This window comes from Galleria mellonella, unplaced genomic scaffold (genome assembly GCF_026898425.1).
Source record: "Galleria mellonella isolate WM207_F2 unplaced genomic scaffold, CSIRO_AGI_GalMel_v1 utg171, whole genome shotgun sequence".
Taxonomy (NCBI): domain Eukaryota; kingdom Metazoa; phylum Arthropoda; class Insecta; order Lepidoptera; family Pyralidae; genus Galleria; species Galleria mellonella.
Window position 1 is genome coordinate 5,508,358 of NW_026442014.1, and position 21,518 is coordinate 5,529,875.

Consider the following 21,518-nt stretch of genomic DNA (forward strand, 5'->3'; position numbering starts at 1 on the left):
GGATCCATCTACTATCTGGATAGGTATTGATCCATTTAACATGGATGTTGATGTATGTGTGGATGTGTCCATAGTGTGGATGATGACGTACAGAACAGTATTTGCGCGTCCTAGGTAAGGTGAGGTTTCTGGAGTATTATGCGATTGAAAGATGCCTTTTAAGTTGAAAGGTGTATAAGAGCATCTTCAGATCAGTTTCTGTATACCTATTTAGTTACAGGGTGAATAAAGACTAGTGGACATATTGCTAACAATATGATTGACATCCGTGGTGTTATTTGTTATTTTTTGTTTAAGGGTGATATTATGTTAGGAATAGGAAAGTTAGGATAAAGGATAAAGAGGCATATAAAAACTTATTTTTCAGTAAGTAACAGTTACTTAAGACGGGTTTCATGTCATCTATATATATATATCGTATATACTATGCTATTCATGATGCCGTTATATGTCTATAGGCGATGGATACTACTTTCTATCAGGTGAGCTATAAGCTTGATTGCTATTTCCAAATCCATGAAAAATAAATATACAGTAAAGAAATTCGTCATACAATTTTTTTTAATTCACATTTAATAACAAATTTTAGGGATAGAGGCTGTAAATCTGGCGGTATGGCAGAAACTGCTGTGAAATCTGATACTCGTCATGTCACAGAAACATTTTATCAATTCATCAAATACTGTGATGTCGTGTTAGTTGTTCTCAAATTATGTGACTAGTTCACGATGTAAGATCACGGTTATTTACACGCTTATTAGTTCCAATGAGCCGGTGCCACTGTGGGTGGTCTCAGAATAGCTCTGTTCGCAGTATGTAATAAAATATGCTCGTTACACGAATCAGGTTAGCTATACTATCTACTTTATTATCTAATAGCTATGTCGACAATTTTATCCGGGTGTTAAACGAAATGAATTTAATAGAAAAAAATATATTATTAAATATTTTAAACCATCAAAGAAAAGTAATCTCTTTTATATTAAGGCGTAATCTTTAATGATTGCTTCACTAACGCTAGAATAGTTTAGAATATTTTATTTGCTTTGAATAGATAATACAAAAGTTTTGTTTAATAAATAGACAGTTCATATTTAGCTAATAGCATGCAAGTTATATGAATATAGTTTTTTTTTAAGTTACTAATTAATTTTATAATAAATGAGTAAATACATTCCTACATACTATCTCATGTTAATTATTAAATAATTTATAATTGGGAATAATTACACTATAAACACTAGAGTGTAGAAACATTTGTCAAGAAACCACTTTCTAAGGGTCGTTTTAAAACGCGTGAGGGGTAATTCTCTTATATTTTTGGGAATTTCATTATACAATTTTATCAATACAAAATGACAATTTTTATTATTATTAAATAAAGTGCATGTTGGCTTTGGTAATAATAATTTGATTGGGTCTTTTGACAAACGTAAATGGCTTACAGAGCATTTTTCAAATATTTCTGGATTATGTACATGGATAATATGGCACGCGTCTGCATGATTCCAATGAGTGTACTAAGCATAAGGCTCTAATACATTTCTTTGGTGTAATAATTTTTCACAATATCCTTTTTATCTCTTCTTCCCCTCGCCATTTGACGGAGCGGTTTGATTTTCTACATTCCGTCAATTCTTTTAATCTAAGTTCTTTTGAGGCCCTCCAGCTGAAGACGCCAGTACATTTTTCTAATTTTTACGACAAATCGTTCACAGTGCAAGATGTACGGTTATGGAATAGTTTAGCAGTTTGCATACGAAATATAAAATGTCTGCCGAGTTATAAAATAAAATTTTAGAATTTTTAATTGCGCAAGTTGTCATTTTCATAATTTGTTTATCCGGTTTGCATACTAATTTTTTTTATATCTAAACATTTTATAACTTTGTGTTTTACGTATACATGTGAGCAGTATTTATATATTGTTATGTGTTTGTGTAGGTGTTTATATATATGTGTATGTGTATATGTATGTGTGTGTATAAATAATAATGAGTAGGGATATATATTAACATTATTACATGTATTTTTTTTTGATGGGTGAAAATGGTATGATAACCCCGCCTGCGCTAACGGTATACGCTGGCGGAGCACCATTGAAGGGTGATAGATGAGAATGAAAACAGGCCAGTTAGCCCATCATGATGAATTCATCAGGAATTAACCATGATAGTTTCCAGGGGGAACCGCGAGGAGGTCGACCTGGTTGGGTATATTGCTAGTAATGGGATTCTTAGTCTCCATTACTAACAATCCCTTTTCCCCCTATTACATGTATTACATCTCTATATTTACAAATATCTAATAGAATTTTCACCGTGCCTCCGACCAAACTGTTTATACTCGTAATTACTTCTCTCCATCCAAAGGTTACCTGGAAGAGATCACTTTTAGCGATAAGGTCGGCCATTGTTTTCTCATTGTGATTATTTCTTGTAATGGTTTCCATCTATAATAAGTTTACTATTGTAATCTTTTGGAGGAAACAATAATGAGTATCTATTTCTCTATAAATTCTGTCTATTTGAACGCATTGCCAAAGGTTGCTGAGATAACTCTCGATTCATTTTAATACTTCTGACACCATACTTTTGATTACTAAAACATGTTTAATTAAATCTAGACTACGAGTACCTATTTTATTATGAAAGGAGATCTCCCAGTTTGGATTAAGTTATTGTAGATACAGTTACTTAATAAAAAGTAAAAAATAATTATGAAGAAAATAAATTTGGGACCCCACTAAATCCATTTTGAATTGGCGAATATTATTGCGTAATGCATACAAATAAAAAAACTTAAAAATTTATTATTCTGACGATTTTAACTATTATATTTAACTACATTATAGATAAATTATACTTTTATAATCTAAGCTAGGGGGTAAATTAACAACAACATTCTAGATTGCTTAACTAAATAAAATTAACAATTAATTCAATTTAAATTAGTATATTACACCGACTCCAAATAATAATTTGGATAAGGGTAGAAAGATGATATATAATTAATTCAATTCACCGCCATCTAGTGATTAACTGTGTATTTAAATAAACTACACAAAAGTACGCACCCAGCTGCGCTATGTTACAAAGTTTCCTCCTCTGTTGATAGGTAGAGTTGAATAAATAGTTCAGTAGTAAGTTAGGTCGGCAGATGATCGAAGTTGCCAGCTTAGACCTTTCGAAGCAATATTTAGCTATTTTTCTTCTTATTTGTTTCTTTTTTATTATATTTTGAACGAGATCTTCGTTCTGAATGTAATAAATTTACTGTCAAATAAAAATAATAAAAAAATGTGTAAATATAAAATATTTATTTTAACAAAAAAATATCGCAGCTAGGTTCTAAAGAAATTTAATAATATGCCAGTGCTATTATTTTAGTATCATATCATCATATTTAGTAAATTTTGAACAAGTACCGACTACATATACATATATTCAGAGTATTTAGATTTCATTTTTAAATAGATTTAATGTCCGGTTATTAATACATTAGATTTAAATTGTTTACGATTATATTTAGAAATTTTGTACATTTTAAGGACTACTTAATTCTAATTTAGCTCGAATTATAGTTTAGCCAAAAGTTTGAAACGGTGTTGGCAACACTGTTAGCAACTCGTCAAATTATTAGTTTGACGTTAGCCTTCCTACGTTGCGGTATTGTCGTTCAGTTTGGTGAAGTAACGTTCACATTATCAATGTTTATAAACACAAATCGTAAAGATATCACAATTAACAAGTTTATTTATGAATAAAATCGAAAACTTTTGTGTTTTTCAATCTTTGTTAGTGTGTTTTCCTTCTTTTTCTCTTGGATTTGTACGTTTTATTCGAGTGTGTAATCTTGTATCGGCGAGAAGTCAGCATCGTTGATTTTGTTGGACGGTGGTTGAAAATGTGATACAAATACAGTGGTGAATGGTATGGACCGATGAAGCAGACCCGTTTGTGATACATTAAGAGTATTATATGAACTTATAAAATCTAATAACATGCGGTGGTTTTTAATTATACTTCTTTTGCCATATTCCTTGGCCCATCTCAATGTTTATCTCAGCAGTTCAGAAGTATGGAGATTGTTTGGTAAGTTCTGGTCTAATATTTATAAAGTTAGTGACATTTGAAGTTTATCATTCCACTCATTTATCACATTGTTGCAATGTTTGATAATATCTCGGAAGATAATGAAATAGATAACAAAATTGAGTTTGCCAAATCTTGTAGGTAATAAATACTGTACTGGGCACCTGTTTTCTTTTTAAATGATGACAATGGAGTGGTAATCCCGCCTGCGCTTTCAGTATACCCTGACGAGGCACCAGTGAAGGGTGATAGGTGATAATGAAAGTAGATCAGATAGCCCATCGTGACGAACTCTATTACAATTAATTACAATGGTTTCCAGGGGGAACCGCGAGCAGGTCAACCTGATGGGTCTATGGGGCTATGATGGGGCTAGCAATGGTTCAGTTAGATCCCGTTACTAACCAAGTCCCTTTTTTCCCCGAAGCAGGTCAGTTAGCCCATCGTGACGAATTCACCGATAGTTTCCAGGGGAGCCGCGTGGAGGTCGACCTGTAAGGGTATATTGATAGCAATGGGGACTAACCTCCCCATTATATCCAAGATATATACACGTTCTTGTTAAGTTTATAAAAAAAAAAAAACCTGTAGGTATTTCTTATCTAGGCAGGAAATAGGTCAGTGGCTCAAGTCGTAAGTAATAACAATAGGTAAATAATGTAATTATAATAAGTACACCGTACCTATTTAATTTGCCATAGGTAAATACCTATCTACATATATTCGAGTATGTTACCTTCTAGAATCTACGCTGTACAGTCGATCCATAAAATCCTAAGGTGAAATCTGATAGTTTTTGACGAAGACTAACGGTGGGACCGTTTGCTTAGCATAGTATTATATTATGTGTGGTCTTAGTAATATAGAATGTATTTAGTGTTAGGTCGAACATCACACGGATTCTTTTATACTCGTATACTGTCATGGTTAATGGTCCACGTTGGACCAATTGACTTGCCTTCATCTTCACTTATCTCTCAGTGGTGCCACTCCGTGGTAAATTATTAGCGTAGGCGTTACCATTCCATTATTGTCCATTAAAAAACCTTCGCGAAATTTCTAATTTGTACCCTATCTCATACGTACGGTAGGTATTTTTTGCATACCCTAATTTTTGTGTACCCGATTATAAGTCCTATAATGTTAGTAGGTACCTATCAAATACAGTTAGGACAACGTTTACTTTTCAACCGATTTTATAAAGAAGGAGGTGTTCAGTGAAGAACATCGCTCGTCTGATTATAAACAGTTTCTATAAGACCATAGACGCTTATGGACGCCTGCAAATTTAAGGGTGTCACATGCGTGTTACCGAAGTTATACCTACTGTGGTTTTAGCTTCCACGTACTTCAAAAGTCATTTTAAAAATTCCTAATACCTATTTTGGTCTTCAGTTTTACGTACTTCAAAAGTACCTATGTATTTACTTTATACCTACTGAATTCCGTATGTCCATATTGTTTTCACACTTAACTAGGTACGTCAATGGTTTTACGTTCTTTTATTTATTTACGATCAAAATATAGATATACGCCAATATATAAATATCAGGGACGGTTTTATGAAAAGTTTTTGTATTGATATTGTAGTAGAATATTTATTTTGCAAATAAGAATTGAAACACCATAGAGCGAGTGCACCTTTAAAAAAAATTACATACCTATATCAATTTAAGTATAATATTATTGTAATTACTTGTCTTTCGTTCCACTATCTTATTCAAATATTTTATTATTTACTAGCTTTTACCTGCGAATTTGTCCGGGTGACCAGGGTATGTTTACTGATCGAGATAAAAAGTAGCCTATATCCATCTTCATCCTGCACAATATGTGTATATATACTATATTTCATTTTAATTGGTTAAGCCGTTAAGTCGCTGTAAGGTAACAAAAAATCAACTTATTTTTACAATTATATAAATTAGTAAGAATACACGTGACCGTTTTTGAAAAAATTAGAATTTTTTTCTGTATATTCCTCACTACTAGGTACATAGAAGAGAAAGTGCTTTGTTTGCAAATTCCCAATAGTTGAAATTTATCATCTTGCCCCTTTTCCTACGTCTATTTGGAATCGGCGTAATGTACTTCATCATTCTTTTCTGTCTGCAGTAATATCAGTGTTCAATTTCTATAATATCATGTTATCTTTTACGTACTTGCAATTTTGAGTTTCGTGTATTATTTAAGTTTTGTATGTTTGGATTATTAAACTAGTCCATCCATCTTATTCTTTTAATTTATGTGTAACATATTCCTAAATTACCAGAGTGCCTACCATGAAATGTTTTCCGAAATTTCGGAGCCAAACGAAACACAAATTTCATGTTAAAATTACATAATACATGCCGTTTGGAAATATTAAAAATGTTAAAATATTGTTCCTTTGAACTTTTATGATAGGATATCTGACAAACGAAATGTTAAACTCCATTTGTTGGTCCGATTTTGGTATAAACAAAAACACGGAATTGAGTACGAAATTTCGGAATTTCATTTCATGGTAGACCCGCAGTTCAGTACCTATTATTTTATCTGTGCTCATGCCAAGACAAACGATTACTTCTCAACTTTTCTATCACAGCTACTTTCAAACTTTCTCTCGTATAAGTACTCATTAAATACTTAATCTTGTCTATTCATCTCAACATTCGCATCTCAGTTGCATGTTCACGCTGAATTTAAGAAGAATTAATAAGAATAATGATCTCCATAGGAAATCAAGCGGAGATCGATCTAATAGGGTACAATAATACCCCATACATACCCGGTATAATTATAAAACTTTACAATAAATAAAACACAATATTATTTTATTGTAATTACATGTATTTCCTTTTTTTTTTAGATTATATTCTGTAGACTATTCTGTTTAATCAGTGGTACGTCACAACTTAAACCTCACTTCTTGTTATTTCTCTTTTGAGGGTAAGCCAAAGTGACACATTTGAAAGGCCCGTGCGCCTGCGCAGGTACCTAATGGGCTTAGTGATGCGACGCTCCTTACCAAGTTTTTTGTGCTTCCCCTTTGTACCAACCTGTGGCCGTAGCTCGCAATACATCATTGTCAACGACATAGCCATCTACCTTTTGTTCTTGCTTAAAAATTAGAATAACAATAAACATAATATAAGGAGAAAACGGGACTTCGGCTCGCCCTTGTCCCCTTGTAAGTTTGAAAGTTCTCTCATTCATTATACAATTTTATCAAAGATCCAGCGAATAAATTTCGATGCGCTATGCTATCGAAAATTATGTTCAAATGTTGAAAATTAAACAAACACGCTCGTAAGGTGCGGCTTTGTAATTTGTTATGAAACATTATTTATCGGGGACATTAAAATTAACATATCTCACATCTTTATATTTTATCTTGTTAAATTTCCATCGAACGGGTGAGCGCGGCGTATCGGCCGACCATCTCACGGGCTGTATAGTGGCTAATTTATTTTAGATGACATTTATGGACACGCTATGGAGTAAAGCCAATAACCTAACGCCTAAAATGTGTATTCCGACACGACGTCTCGAATATATTAATAAATTCATTAGAAAATATGGAAATTCATAGCGAAATATTTTGATTGCATTTAGTAGTTATAATATGTTGCTTTTATAATAGAGGAGTTAGGTTAAATGATCGAAACCTCAGTTTATTCTATTTTTACAAAAAAGAGACTACTTATTAAAATTATTTTATTTATAAGTTTATACTATACCTAAATAGTGACACAATAAATATTAATACACATTTAACATTACTTTATTTTTAATTAATACATATATAAATGAGTTTTGTTTCCAAGACATTATGTGCATGTGTAAGATAACAAAACAAAATCTTAAAAAAATCTATTATAGTTATTGAATTGTTTTGTCTCCTTTTTTTGCACTAAATTCTCAGTTTGAATGTGTAATAGTTAAAGTAGGTTTGTTGGAGGTTTTAGTTTTTATGAATAAGGGGGTTAGATTATAAAGTTATAGTACGTTATATCACGTCTATGTAAAAATATAAAGGTTATGTGATTATTATTAGATATTAAGTTCATATATTTATTGGGCTTTATTTTGTAAAATATCGGTGATAGTGTCCTAAGCTAGTAGTAAGTAATGGCGAGGCGGTAACAGTCGACAACATGGTTTATGGTGCAGCACTATCGTTCATCTCAGTTCTTACGAGCAGGACGCTGCTCAAGCTTAGTAGAAAATAGTTGGAATTCGATAAATTGTGGTTAATCATTAGCTATATATTGACTTTGTGTGGTTAGTATGCAGCTACTCTTTTTGAGTTATATTTGTTATGGGGACCATATTTTTTTTTGTTATGTATATTGTCAATTCAGGTCATAGTTATCTAAACTAAAATATATATACATATATATATATATATATATATGTATATATATATATATATATATATATATATATATATATATATATATATATATATATATATATATATATATATATATAGAAAAAAATATTGTTTTTTAATGAATTATGTAATTATAAAATACTACAAGTATTTTTATATTATATATTATTTTATTTTAATACAAGACCTTATATTTTCTACATATTGCCACGATTATAATATAATTATGTTTTGATAAAATATCGTTTTTTTATTGCATTTGAATTGTATACTAAGTACAAGTTACAAATTTGCAAGTCTTATACGAAGGTGCGCGAGTGCATTGTTCCTCTAACAAACAGCGTAGGCGCGAAACAATGATTTCTTGATCTATCCAGATAAATTATAATTTATCCCTTCTTTGCATAATGGTGGAAATTTACATCATAACATTGAATGCCTAAAATTATCAAAAAAATATTATAAAAGACCAAGTTCACTTTAAGTTGATCGTGTCTGGATACCTTTTTAATGTCCATTGCAGAAAAAAAAAACATAGGTGTCAAATTTATTTTTTTAACCATTTTTCCTTTAATTTTTAACATGACCACCTTGAATAATTTCACCAATAAATAAAATCATGCAAAGAAGGGTAAAGATTTCGCTCCACAGAAATACAATTTCAATCTTTTGATTAAACAAAAGAATCTCTTCCTTTTTTAAGTATCTATGTATGTGTGAAGTATTTTATTGAAGCCTGTAGTTTGGTAAATATGTATGTATGCACATATTTCTGTGTGGGCGTTTTTCTATAATTATTCTGTCGAGAAATTGTTAAATATAACGATTATTTTTTTGTTGAAGATTAAAAATAATAGTTTATTTAAATAATAAATTAATGATATGATGAATGATAATAATAAAATATAAAAATTTTACATAACGTACTTATTTACTTATAGTCGTTTTTTAAAACATAATACCTATACATTTTGCGGTACAACAAAGAAATGAGATCATCTTGAAGTCCATAACAATAATCAAAGGTAATTTTAGTAATCGCATGAGTTTTTAGCAAATTGCGTCATGTAATAGGCAAGTAGCCAGCAGAGCAAGTACATTTTGAAACATTTTTATTATGTTAAGACCGTTCAAACCAATAATTGTATTCAAGTTACATATTTATCAATGTCTGTTATATAAATTTATTATTTTACGTTATTTTATTGGTACTATTTATGTTTGTAGACAATGGTTACCATTTTCTATGAAGTCAGTTTATTTGCATATCAAGTTGTACAAATATTACTTTAAAAGATAGAGTAAGAAACAGTGTGATTAGAGAGAAGTGTGGACTGAAAGTCGATGTAGTGACCAAAATCGAAAAAGGAATGTTGCGTTGGTTTGGTCATTTGGAGAGGATGGATGAAAGAAGAATTACGAAAGAGATTTATCGAGCAAGAATGAATGGAGATGTCGGTAGGGGCCGCCCTAGACGGACGTATGTCGACCAAATAGGCGACGTGCTGAAGAAGGGCCAAATTAAAAGTACCCGTAACCGACGAGCGTGTATGACAAGATTGATGAATGTGGAAGAAGCGAAAGAGGTTTGTTTGAATCGAAGCATTTGGCGTTCCATTGTTTCTGCCTACCCTAATGGGAGACAGGCGTGACAGATATGTATGTATGTAAGTTGTACAAAATATAAAAAACAAATCAGAAGAGTAAAGCCGAGGATATTAACTGTGGTAGACTAGGAAAGAAGAAAGATTCGTTCGCTTGATTTAAATTAATTTAAGACAATAATATTAGGATGAAATATTACAGCATCCGTTGTAAAAAGATACTCAAGTGCAGTTTTATGTTTCACGGCTAGAGATGCGGTGGGCGAACAGAATAAAAAACAAGTTACCACAGTAACCCGATACGTTGGTGTCGTATTGGGTTTCGTCTAGACACCTCACACGGTAAATAACCAATTTTTGATGATACTACAACTCTTATGGATTGAACAGTGCATTCATTTAAATTTTAAATTCGTTAGTGATGCATACCAGGTACAATAAATAAAAACTGGGCTGTAATAAGTATAATAAATGTGCTTACAAACATTTAAAAGGCCGGCAAGGTACAAGCATTTTCTCTCGTGTTGTAGTTGTTCTTGGGCTACGGTAGCCGCTTTCCATCAGGTGGACCGTCTGCTCGTTTGCCTTCCTAATAATAAAAAAAGTATATAATAAGTGCCACACAGTCACGCCAATTACTTGTTCCTCAAGCTAGGACATCCTGGGTTTTGAGGACTCGGACAACGAACATCTGTCCTTCCACCATTTTTGACATTGGTACAAATGTTGTGGAAATAATAATAGTAGATGCCAGTATAAACAAAAAAATCACTGTTTCTTATACTTTTTTGTTTTCCAGGTAACAATTTTAGCTAAATGTCATTTCCTGCGTTTTATCTCGGCTCCTTATCTGAAGGACGCCATTTCTCGACCTATGCCAACACTGCCAGTGCCACGTACGCCTACGTGTAAATCTTCTTGTCCCGTGGCTTATCCATCCCATCCGGGCCTTCAGTCATCTTGATAATTTTTTTGACTCCATCAGGTACGCAACAATATAAACGGCCCAGAATAGATATTGTTATTTTAATAAATACTATTAATACCGTATTCAGAACGCCATTTGGATCCCCCTTAAGCGAGGCGTCGTTTAGAGAATTAACAATGAAATATTTCAATAAACAGTCAGCGACGGCGCTATATAAATATGGGCTGGCGTTCTCTTATACTATTCTTTATGTAAATAACGCTGACACGCTGCATGATGTGGAGTGGGCCCTAAATAAATTTAATTTCACGCGTGGTGGGATAAGAGCTGAGTTTTTAATCTGTGGGGGTGATGTGTCAAAATGTCACCCGCGGCAGGTGGGCTTAGCTGCGCGCGATACGAATTTCTGAACGGAATCCAGAGGTTTGATGAATAAATATTACATATTAATTACAAAATTATATTTAAGAATAAATAGGTATATGAATATAAACATTATATTTTGTGGTAATCCCTAATCTAGAACTACCTACAGCCTATAAGCTCCAATATCAAACCCTGATTACTATGTGTCAGCCAATGTAACAACTAATCGAGACAAATGAGGGGAAACAAAACCGCCGGGTTGTATTTTTTTTTTAATAAATAAATATTATACATAATAAAAAAAAATGTCTGATTTGACATTAAAATCGATTATCCAGATTTTCTATTATACGGAATACCCCTACTTTTATTTGATTCGGTTAATCAAGATTCTACTATATTGCTTGCACACAGATAAATTCATAAGATATTAATATTAATATGGTGCATCATAATCGCGACTGCGTTCGTTTTGCAATGCGCAGATTCTCCGGTTTAAGCTGAAAGCACTCGACATAAGCATATAGATTTTGTATACCTCATGTCTTGTATTAGTTGACCTCTCTCTTAATACCATTGGTGTTAATGTACGGCTCAACAAATACAAGGCATTAACTAGGGTTGCGCTGTCGCTCCGGGCATATGCAGATTATTATGCGTGTTACATGAATATGCATCTCGTTATTTTCAATTACGGCGCCAGTTACCATTGCTGTCAACCCTGAATGCTGGTAACTCGCTATTGTCTCGACATCTCATACAATTGTAATTGTTAATTGTCGCGGTGATTGACTTGATTGTGGCCGTTTATAACTTGTAGACGTTTAAGGGCTTAATAATTGCATAGTAATAGCATGGTCATTTACACTACGTATTTGCATAGATTGTGGCAATAATAATTAGTTGTTGTTAGTACCAGATGTCTTGTTAACTTACTACATTGCAATTACATAACTTGTTATAATCCTTACTAATATTATAAATGTGAAAGTGTGTTTGTTTGTTACCTTATACCGACTTAACGGCTTAACCAATTACTATGAAATTTGGTATAGACGTAATATCTGGGATAGAGTTCTTCTCTATATATATTTATTCTATTCATAGGCTATTTTTGTCCCGATTAGTAAACATATTCAGGTCATACGGACGAAGTCACGAGTAAAAGGTAGTGAATAAGTTGATTAATGATGAATAAATTCTTTTAAACAAAGCTCTTTGCAATGTTATGAACTCATGGTCGTCTGTCTGTTAAATTACTGAAGTAGTTTTTATGCTTGTAATTTTAAAAAGGTGTATTCAATCCGTTTGTATATAAAATTAGATGGCCTGGTGAATTTTGTATTACTCACAACGCCATCTATTAAAATTAATTCCAAGAAGCGATACCCATACAAAATTATCTATAATTTTTAGATTTAGCTCGGTTGAATTTTAGGAGCTCCCGATTTTTTTTTCTCTTAAACTACCCCTGTATTATAATGAACAAAACAAAAAAAAAAAACAAATCGATCAAGATATTTTTGTTTTTTAGCAAAAGTAATGAACACAGATTGATGCATCATAATATTGAATGCTTTTAAAAATAAAGCTTTAAGACTTTAGAAAAAAATATTACATATAATAATAGTAGACTAGTAAAATATGTAGGTAATTATACATACCTACTACTATATAATATATTATATGTATAGGTAATTTTTTTGAGAATTTATGATATCCCATTGTCATATGCACTGACATTAAAATTTACCTGCTCCAAACCACAGCGTAATAGTTTATGACGGCCTAGTGAAACGACCAAAACCGCAGTCATACATGGCCAGCGAAAGTTCTCCGAAGGTGTTCCGAACCCTTTTATTTTTTGTCGTCCATGATAATGGTTGACGAGATACGGGCACCCTGTTACGTTTTATTGTTAGCATTCTGTATGTATATATCAATCAGTCTACTCAATGCAGCGCGTTGTGATCGATAAGAAATAGAAAATCCATTACCTGCTCTGCAGTTCTGCACATGTTCGGATTGGTTGTGTAGTACTAGTTACTTAAGTACTGACGAGTTTTTCTCACATAGCTCCATTTTCTTGACGTATACGGCACATATGAACGCAAAGAGATTGCATAGTTTTTGCAACGTCGTTTATGACGGTGATATCATGAAATATTTATAAAGGATATGACTTTATATTTGCTCGGAGAAAATTACGAAATAATCGGTATGTTTATTCTATCTAAGTTTTATTGAAACAGTTACTACATATTTCAATAAAACTAAATGAAAAGATAATCGAGTTTTTTTTTTAATTATAACAGAACACTCTCTAAATGAAATTTGTAAAAATCTAAACATTCAGTTAATCAATTGTTTTTTTTTATTTGTACTACTAATATGGGGCATCAGTAGATTGTCCTATAGTTGGATCAATCATTAATTTGTTTACATTCCTATTACGTTCTATTGAAATATTTAACATTGTTATAGGAAGAGACCCGTGCCCAGTAGTGGGACGATAATGGGTTGTTATGGTACCGGTATTCGCAATTCATATTTTCTTTTGTTCGTTTAAGTACCTAGTTATAAATAGAACAATGAGTATCATAAAATTATCTTTTAAAAACTAAACTACTTGTTTCGGTTGTTACTTTATATTATTGCGTGGTTAACTTAAGTTTTGGTACTGTTATAGTAATTATAATTATTATATATTCTTCGTTTTAAAAATATATTTAGTAACAATAGACATAGATCACTATCGTTTTTTATTTTTAAAATTTTTGTTTAAATTCACTAGTAGGAGTTTAATGATTAAGTTAAATTTTGACGGTAACTTTTGATCTTCTTCCCCTTATCTGAGTAAATTGAATTTTTGTATACTTTAAACCTAATAACAATACAACAAGATGCAGTGGTGATCATAGTATTTTAGTTATAATTAAAGTTGTCACATTAAAAATTAAAATGTCATTTTTTGTATGACCATGAAGCCTAGAGGTTAACAAAAGATAAACTTTTTGTGCATTTATATATAGACTGTAAATGCTTGATTGGATAGGGGCCTATAGTTGAAACTCAGGATTTTCTAATTGGGCTTATACGTGAATAAAGCTGATAAAACTAACAATGACTCACATTCATTCAATAAATCAAATATATTTATGTTATCAATTAGTATTATTTAATGTGAACATAACAAAACAAACAACGCCCGTTTCATTAGCGACACGTTGGCAGGGTATCCAGGTCAGCCCGACCACTGCTGAATAAATAGATCTTTTATAAATAACACGAATGCGACGGCCACCCGCTTCCAAAGGCCAAGACACCGCCAATTTGTAAAAGAAGATATTGTTTGAAAATATTTTTAATGCATTACCCTGAATTTGGGTATCTACACTACAGGTACACTAGTTTTTATTCGCGACTTGGTCCTCGTGATCTACTAAGAAATGTTTTCCGAAATTTCGGGGCGGAACAAAACACAAATTTTGATGTTAAAATTGTGCATAACACATACCGTTTAAAATATTAACAATGTTAAAATGTCATTCCTTTGGTCTTTTATTGTAGGATCTATATGACGAACAAAATGTTGACCTCCATTTACTGGGCCGATTTCGGTGTGAACGAAAACACGAAATTGAGTCCGAAAATTCGATATTTTATTTCATGGTAGATACTAGGTATCTACCATGAAATAAAATATCGAATTTTCGATTTGTTGATTGATTAAAATAAATAGTAGTATGTCCTTTTCCATCTTAAATAGTATATCAAATTTTAATAACAAATAAACAAACACACTTTTACATTTATATTAGTAAGGATTAATAAAGTTTGCGAGGTAATAATAATATTAATGGGTTGAATGTTAAATCCCATCGGATCGGGCCGTCGAAAGATATTGTTGCTCAAAATTGAAATCCTTTGAAATTCCAGATTAATTTCCGTGATAGTCAATATTGTTGACTAAGCGAATTAATACAGAAAATGGTAGTACTATCTTTCGGAGTTAAGATTTGGGATAGCCTATGTTAGGCAGGTTGCTTGCCACGTTGGATTCTTAATTTTCAATACAGTTGATGAATAAATCGAAAATTATGTTGATAATATAATAGAAAATAATTATTTAGGATTAGACTATTAATTGTTAATTGAAACTGAAATATATATTGTTAATATATGAATTATTGTGCGACTGAGAAATCTCGAAAAAGCGTGGAATTTGAAGTCCTACACATTCGCAAATCGATAATGCTTTTATCTATCCGATGATAGGATTGCTGTAGACGATCATATGCAATAAACAAAATGGAGTTATAAAATTATTAAGTTTAATTATTGATTTCAACCAATCACACAGACTAGATCAATTATTAAACTAAACAAAATTATAAAAAAGTAGAGATAGTTAGTAGTCGAGTTTAATCCTATAAGAGATTTCTTTCAGCATTTGATGACTTGAATAGGTAGTTGCAATGCAGAAATACGTAAATTCTAAAAGTATTACCTACTCATACATGTAAAACATGTCTATGATGTTGTAACCATATTTATTTATACAACGAAATAAGTAATACAGTTTATCTCTTACATCAGCCTATTACAGACAATGACCAATTTTGATGTACGAGCGAAGAAACAATTTAGAAAAAGTGACCAATAGATCAACTGCAGGGCACTGATCCCGTGAAAGCAAGATCAACGTTTTAAAATTACTTTTCACTGTGTGATCGATTGTGGGGAATATTTAAAATAATGGTTCTGGCGCCGAGGCGAGGCTCTCAATCACACCTCGACGAGGGTTTTGTCGAAGCATATTTTTCGTAGCAATTTGCCCTGAATGGATGGAGATGTCATCGCGACAAAAAGCTTCGATCGATCAGCGTTGTTTGCGCGCGCGCATATGTCACTGGCCTTTGTTAGTTTCTCAAACTCTTGTTAACAATAGGCTCTGACGTTTTTTAGCTCAGTCTATCGACCCTATGTCCCAATCGGAACAATGTTTTTTTATTGTCTACTTCATATTGTTGTTTTATTTAAATAAGTTCAACAATGAAACTATTTTTTACAGTTGTTAATTTTAAAAGGTCAAGAAGTATCATAAATATGTTGGCAATTTTATTTTCTTTTTATATGTTATAAATATACGTGTAGAAAAACGAGAGACTTCGTATGACATACAATGTAAAAATAACTCTGGAAAATATCATTGCGCTATTCTTCCATTGATACTGGTTTCACTGAAATAATCACTTTGGAGAATATAATCTCACTGGGCAATCCTCTTGGGATGGTTGGGGAAGAGCTAGCGTGCCGGAACAATCACACTCCGTCACGGAAAAAATGCGCCTCAAGTGGCACAAGGCATCCTCTTTCCATATGTTATGTACGAGATCCAATTCCAGTGCAATAAAAAAAGTCAAATGCTCTTAGATACTATTTGAGAAATTTGATAGGGACACATAATTTTTAAATGATTTAATACATTTGACCTACGTTTCGGTATATCGCTGACCGAGAATACCCTTCTCATCGTAGACTGATGCTGACGAGCCGTCACGGGCGTCAGTCATCTGCCACTGTTGACGAGTCAGTTCGGACTCGGTTTAGGCTTAGTTTAAAACTTGACAGCACCATCGACCATGATAGATGATATGCGAGCAAGGAATGCGCCCAAACCGAAATAGCACTGCTTTGACTTGACATGTGTACTACATACACGCATTAATGTTTTAGCGTTAATGACAATACTACTTTGTTTGCTTTTGTTTGGTCTGTTATTATATATATAACATAAATCATGTATTTACCATTTGCTCTTTAGTCACATCTAATACTTATTTTAATAGTTTATAAAGATTGTACGGTATTACCGATGTACGTAAAAAGATTAGAACTCCTGGCGCAATGGCACACGCCTCTGCATTTTATTTAATCTACTGTTTATTCAAAGCTTCAAAGATGTGCCATTAGGGATGACAATTTTGTTTTGTTCGTCGAATAATTGAATAGGCGGATGTGAACGACACGCGACCACGCTGTGAAAAGAGTATTCGAGTACAGTAAATGTGTGTAATAACTATTGTGCGAGATTCACGAGCGTTATTAAACGAATCAAAGTCGTACGAGTGAGCCACTGTGTTACTAAAAGCCCGCTAATGTTCTAAGCGTGCGATGCTTTCGCGCTTCTAGAACATTATCTAAATTGTTAAATGCACTTAGAGGCACTATGATGAAACATAAACACGGCAAAGTTTCACACGTCGTTTCTCTTAAGGGATGACAGTCGCAGAATCGTTGTTTAACGCTTGAAAAGATTTTATGTTCGCCAGAAAACAATGTGAAACTCAAGAAACACGTATTACAATGAGCCACGAGTTCTTTATTTGTGAATTATTTTGGGGGAGGTAAACTTTTACATCATCGATATTTATTCATCCAATACGTAGCCTGAGACCACACACACGCCCCAGTAGCTCTCCCTACGCAAACACGACTGGCGTCAGAAGGGGCTATACGAACATTTCCTTTACTTGGTTGTGTGTACGTTGTTACTTAGTCGATACGGAGTACTAATCAGTTATAAACACGCTACTGCTATCATTATGAAGCACCATTCTTCACCTTGTTAACATATTGATAGGTTTCTTTCTTACACCAGTTTTATGATTATAAGTACGTAAGTATTTTTATCCAGAAAGCTATCATATATTTTAGAAGAAAAAGTAAATTGAAAGAGTGGCTGTCTTGTACAAGTTACATGAATGATGAATGGTGGCAAAATATTTCTAAATACAACACTGCCCGTAATTAAGGACCATGAAATATGGCTCAACTCAAATTGTATTGTAGTTTTGTGACAAAACGATATTTACAGGGAAGGATGAAAAATAAACAAACATCGTGCACAATCGGACGAATAAATATGCTGGCACAATGCATAGGCCAGCATGTCATAATAAAGCAGTGGCTTTTGTGCAGCTGGTTGTAAATCATACAGTCCTTTGAAGAGAATGGCATACCATAAATAATGTCCCGAAATTCGGCTACGATGCTCTCCACCGGGACGTTTTTGGTGGCCGTGAAGAGAATTCTAATGGCGAAACAAATTAATCAATAGGGTCGCGACAATACTTAACTTTTTTGCTACAAGGGTCATTGTTGTAAACGTTTATGTGTGTGGATATATCGTAAAAGCAGCACCATTAAAAGAAGAATGTGTAATATTTAAAGTGATCAATAGTAATATCATTAGTAGTATAAATGCGAAGGTTAGTTTATATTATTTGTTCATTTTTATAACAAAATTACTCAAATATTAAGTTGCTTAAAATTCGGTAAAAAGATGGCGTAAAGTTTAAGGGTAAACAAAGGTAATGGACAAAGTTATCTTTTAATCATTCGATTACGTTGAACATACTTTATAAATAACAATGAACTTGATTGGTAATCGTTCATATTCAATTGTCACAGATAATTTTAGAATCAACGCCGTAAATATTGAACTAAAGCCACTTTCAATTTTTATGGGTTACTAAGAAAGCTATTAAAGTTGAGCATTATGATAGTATTGAAGAATTTAACGCGGTCGACGTTGTTACGACTCGACGGCATTTTAATGGTTCAGTGCACCCCTGAATAAACAAGGCTATTCCGAGTTAAATTTGCTTGCACCGGATATGGTTGCACTCGAACATATCCATCATGTGCTCCAAAATGAGGACTCGGTCATCGATTTAATCCTTCCACTTGAGGCTAGAAATCTTTAGATAGAATAGATGTTTTCTCTGGAGGGGATGCGGTCAACTTACCTTATTTGATTACCACTAAATCTTACCGGTTATGAGCTACTAAATAATAAAGTTTTATTGGCCACCGGATTGACGAATGCCTACTTACGTTTTATTGTCGATGGCAAACCGAAGTGTCTCAGGATTTATGTGTTTCCTTGAAGTTTACTGCTAATGTAATATCCTTTGGATTAGATCTGAGGTGGACTCACATAATTGAATGAATTCGGAGTCTGAGAATTATTTTTATTTTCTATTCATAATCGCACAGTCAATCATTGTTTATTATTTTTAATCTGACGAGAATATATAAAACTGAGTAATTATTATAAGTGTAATATTTTATTGTATCTGCGCTATTGATTTGAATACATGTTAGATCCAATGTCTTTGTGTAACACAAATTATTATTACTTAGTTACAGTGCGTGGTTAAGTGACATCCTCTTTTTTTTTAATTTAAGCTACGACCACCATGGCGTACTCAGCGGGATTCGGTACACATGCACATTTGTGTACATCATTGTGTTTTGTGAACAACTAAGCATAATAGGTCAAACTTCTTTTATTGATACATGTGTGGCCCCATGACTTGGTATCATTGTCAAAATCTTTACATATGACGTGGATTGATTTAGGGTCTAAGTCGACATGAGTGTATCTTAAAGTGTATTCGTATGTTTCGCAGCATGGAGTAGAGACAGGTCGAACCTCGGTGTGCGCCCGGTCTATGCCCTCCCGCGGCGTCTCGGGACTGCGGGTTACCAAATTTACATTTAGAATCCCAACAAATTTCATTGTGATTTCTTCTGAGACTTTATGACCGACTGCATACAATCTAGTCACTATCAAATCAATAAAAGAGACACAAATTTGTCACTGAGATCTCCGTGGGGAATTACGATCGTCCCTGTAGTTATGCTAACGTAAGATCAATTAATTATTATTTATTTTTGAGAACTAAATTCTTTATTATTTAAATTGCAGGAATAGGTATAATTACCTTGTTGTTTGTTTGTAACTAATGTGCTACGCCTCGTCTGTGCTTAATTTTGGAGTTAAATATATTATAATTCATATCTATTGGACCCAATATACTCCTGATAAATTACACCATGATTATCATCAATTGAATCATCCAAATTAAAATGATTAATTCCATAATTTGTATCATAATACCGGTAAAATGATTTTCTTTATGTTTATTTAAAGTAAAGTCTTGGATGAGCAAACATAATGACACCCTAGTGAACGTCGAACGGTGGAAGTTGTTGTATAAGAAAATACACTTTGGGAAGCATTCGTTCAATACAAATATTGGTTGAATCTGTCGGGAGGTGCGCGTAGACTAATATTTGCCTTCTACAGGTCATTATTACTTTCTAAAGGTGGGTATAACCACACGTTCACGTTAATGCCTTTTGAAAGTTTCCCTGATGTAATGACTTTGCTGTAACCCATTCTCATAAATGCTACGTTAAAGGGTGTTGCGATTGGTTTGAACGTTATTTTTGGCCAAGTTGCTGTACGTCTCGACATCCAATCGTATTAATGGACTAGGTTTATTTAACCGCTCGTAACTCTACTCGTTAAGACGGCGTGTGGATTTTTAAGCGGTAACTATAACGTAGCACCACACATCATTTCGTCGGTTTAAGCAGACCATTTATCAATTAACATACCAGTTATATTGATTGACTTATTTTTCATTGTTAAGAAATAGGACTAGTTTTCTCCAACTTCTAAATTTCTGTAGTATGCAAAAGTTGCCAGTGTCTTTCCCGGAAGAGAATTATAAAAAAATATGTATATCAGATTTTCTATAATTTTGTCAAAGTTTTAGTCGTAGGATATTTAGTTACACGTTAAAACAAATAAATTTAGATTTTTGTTAGTAAAATTCATCAAATGGATGGATAAAAATCTAGCGATCTGGCATGAACGTTAAACTTGACGAAGCAAGTAGGGTTGTTGGGTTAATTGTTAGGATCGTATCTATAGCTTTGACTGTGTTCCATGCGCCCACATTACCATGTACAAATCTCACCGAGCACCAGATTTTATCAAACAACAGTCGTGATCTCGGAAATTCACTAGAATACACAATTGTACGAGTACCTTACAGTCACGTTTACATGAATATAGAACTAATGTTCTTTGCGCAATGAAATCAATATATAGTTATCGCCAGTTATAGTATTATTATATATTTTATTCATAATGCTTTCTGTATTTTCTGAAATACCGGTTGCAGTGCGGAAAATAAAATGTGTCGATCTCTTCCTCGCGTCGCCTGGAGACGTGTAGGCAATAAAGACGCATGCAAGTAGATATTGCGAGCGAGGTGTGGGCATGA

The 21,518-nt window shown here is 32.9% G+C and overlaps 1 protein-coding gene across 1 annotated transcript in view; it reads left to right on the top strand.

Annotated features, from left to right (window-relative positions):
* Positions 1-3,633: 3,633 nt before the first annotated feature.
* The window catches only part of LOC113518262 (tyrosine-protein kinase Drl), a 43,148-nt gene continuing 25,263 nt past the window's right edge, over positions 3,634-21,518 (top strand). The window contains exon 1 of the mRNA XM_026903096.3: positions 3,634-4,094. Within this exon, the coding sequence (XP_026758897.2) occupies positions 4,004-4,094 (91 nt within the window). The 5' untranslated portion in view covers positions 3,634-4,003. The remainder of the gene's footprint in view (positions 4,095-21,518) is intronic.